Source organism: Macrobrachium nipponense, chromosome 2 (genome assembly GCF_015104395.2).
Source record: "Macrobrachium nipponense isolate FS-2020 chromosome 2, ASM1510439v2, whole genome shotgun sequence".
NCBI classification, from domain to species: Eukaryota; Metazoa; Arthropoda; class Malacostraca; order Decapoda; family Palaemonidae; genus Macrobrachium; species Macrobrachium nipponense.
The window spans coordinates 122,620,564-122,622,941 of record NC_087201.1 but is presented as its reverse complement, the minus strand read 5'-3'; the positions used below and the strand labels follow the sequence as shown (position 1 = coordinate 122,622,941).

General features: G+C 43.9%; 1 protein-coding gene across 1 annotated transcript in view; it reads left to right on the top strand.

Annotated features, from left to right (window-relative positions):
- Positions 1-741: 741 nt before the first annotated feature.
- Positions 742-2,378, top strand: part of LOC135221510 (GS homeobox 1-like) — a 15,609-nt gene continuing 13,972 nt past the window's right edge. The window contains exon 1 of the mRNA XM_064259241.1: positions 742-2,211. Coding sequence (XP_064115311.1) covers positions 1,602-2,211 — 610 coding nt within the window. The 5' untranslated portion in view covers positions 742-1,601. The remainder of the gene's footprint in view (positions 2,212-2,378) is intronic.

Genomic DNA, 2,378 nt, shown 5'->3' with positions numbered 1-2,378 from the left:
TAACTCAAGTTTGTGCATCTGATTTATATCGTTACTCCTTTATTTATTCATCCATCAATATCTGGGGTTTGTGCTTCTATTTCATATCGTTACTCCTTTATTTATCTATTTATCTGTCAATATCTGTGGTTTGTGCATCTAATTCATATCGTTACTCCTATATCTATTTATCTGTCAATATCTGGGGTTTGTACATCTTTGTACATCTAATTCTTATTGTTACTCCTTTATCTATTTGTCAATATCTTGGGTTTGTGCATCTAATTCATATCGTTACCCTTTTATTTATCTATTCATCTGTCATTAACTGCGGTTTGTGCATCTAATTCATATCATTACTCCTTTATCTATTTATTTATCCGTCAATAACTGTGGTTTGTGCGTCTAATTCATATCGTTACACATTTATTTATATATTATTTTGCTCCAATTTATATGGTTTACGTTTTATCCCTACTGTCATACGCGATATCTGTATAGACTTCCGCACTGGAGGCTGAGTGCATCATGTGCAAATGTACGTTCAAAGTACGAATGAAAGGAAAGTTGTTTTACCAGCAGAACCGTTTTCATTTTGTAAATGAACTCTCTCTCTCTCTCTCTCTCTCTCTCTCTCTCTCTCTCTCTCTCGTCTGCTTTTTGTCTGAAGTTTGTAGTTCTGAGAGAAGCCTTCCGGGGTAGTCATCGTTCCTCAATTCAATTATCTTCATTAAGAGGCGATCTTCCTCTCCTGATCGTTTTGGAAACAGAATTTTAATCTTCCTTAATGGAGCGAAAACGAAAAAGGGATCCGTTGTTAGTTCCGGACAGATGTTCGTGACTCCGCCCATCTCGGCTGCCATTGGTCGAAGGAGAAACGCTGGGGGCGGTTCCTGTTGATATTTCCTACCCTTTTTTATTCTTGTTTTCTTCGACAACCATAACCACATCTTTGTTAATTGACGGGTGTTTTATCTATGACGTATTGACAGACCTGCCTAATTCATTCCTTGAATTAGGAAAGATTAGAAAGATGTTATTTTCATTTACAAATCCTCTATACTACGTAGCGCGCATGCTTGCATCACGCCGGCGATGTGAGCGTGTGAATGGTATGCAGCGTGTCCCGTTAACCAATCATAGCCCGCACGTGCCAAAATCCCGGTAATGGAATTGATTATTTGAAAGAGCGGTTGTACAAAGCAATTTTGACCTTATGTGCGGTGCTTACTAAGGCTAGTATAGCTCAGTCGTCGTGAAAAATATGCCCTTGTTTTTCGACAAGGAAACGAGATGGCGACGACAGCCAGCCTTGGTAGAGACTAGAAAACACAGAGAACAGTAACGCCCCGGGGATCGGCCGTTGTGGAACTCTGGTTGATCGTTCTGCTCAATATTGTTCACTTGGTTCTGTTGTAGAAACGAACGTTGTAAATCTGCTGGAAAACTCGATGGCATTCTGTTCCTGTTCCAGTATGTAAGGAAAGTAACACAGTACCAGGGTTCATTTGCTAACTTTGACCAGTCTTGCGAAAAACATGAGGTGACACTTAGCTCGAGACTTCGAAAAACTTTGCTGCAATTAAACGAGGAAAAAAAAATCTTGTTGAAAACTGACGACCATGAGATCCTTCATGTGCAACGGTGTTGTTGAAAGCAGTAGTCGGTCATCGCAAGCCCATCGCCCAAAACTTGACGACCTTGACCCCGTGACCAGGTACTCAGCTTCGAGAGGGAAAGGTCACTTGGAGCCCAAATTTTGTGACCTTGAACATCCTCCTCCGTCGACCGCGCCCATGACAACAATGTCCCGGTCCTTCCTAGTGGACTCCCTCATATCTACCCGCCCCTCCGAAGCTAGCAGCGGGCGTGGGCCTGGAGCATACAGCCCGCCCACGAATTCACCCATGCCTCCACTTTTACCTCTGTACCCGTGCCCTCCCGGGAAGCACAGCGACGTCCTCTCCTTTTACTCCTGCCGGAACTGCATGCCCATCTCTCCCGCCCTCAAACAAGCCATCACGCCCAGCCTCACATCAAGTTTCACGCCCGCGATCAGTTCCGCCTTCCCCCACACGCCCGTTAGTCAGCCTCACACACCTGTACTTCGTCCAGTGCCGGTGTCGTTGCCCTTGCCGCCCATTTACGCCCCTCTGTACGCGCCCACAGCGCCAACACGCCCACAGGTCAACGCCGCCTCAACGCCGCCGGAGAGAAAATCACCAGTTCAAGGTATATCAATATTTCTCAACCGTTTCTTGTCAGTCCTCAAAGTGTTCAAATAAATAGAAGTTGAAACATACGTGTTAGGTTACACTGCAATTATCCTCATACTATTTTTTTTTCTTTTGATGGTAATAAATATGTCGTTCTACGTTTTATCTTTTTGTGTACTGTGA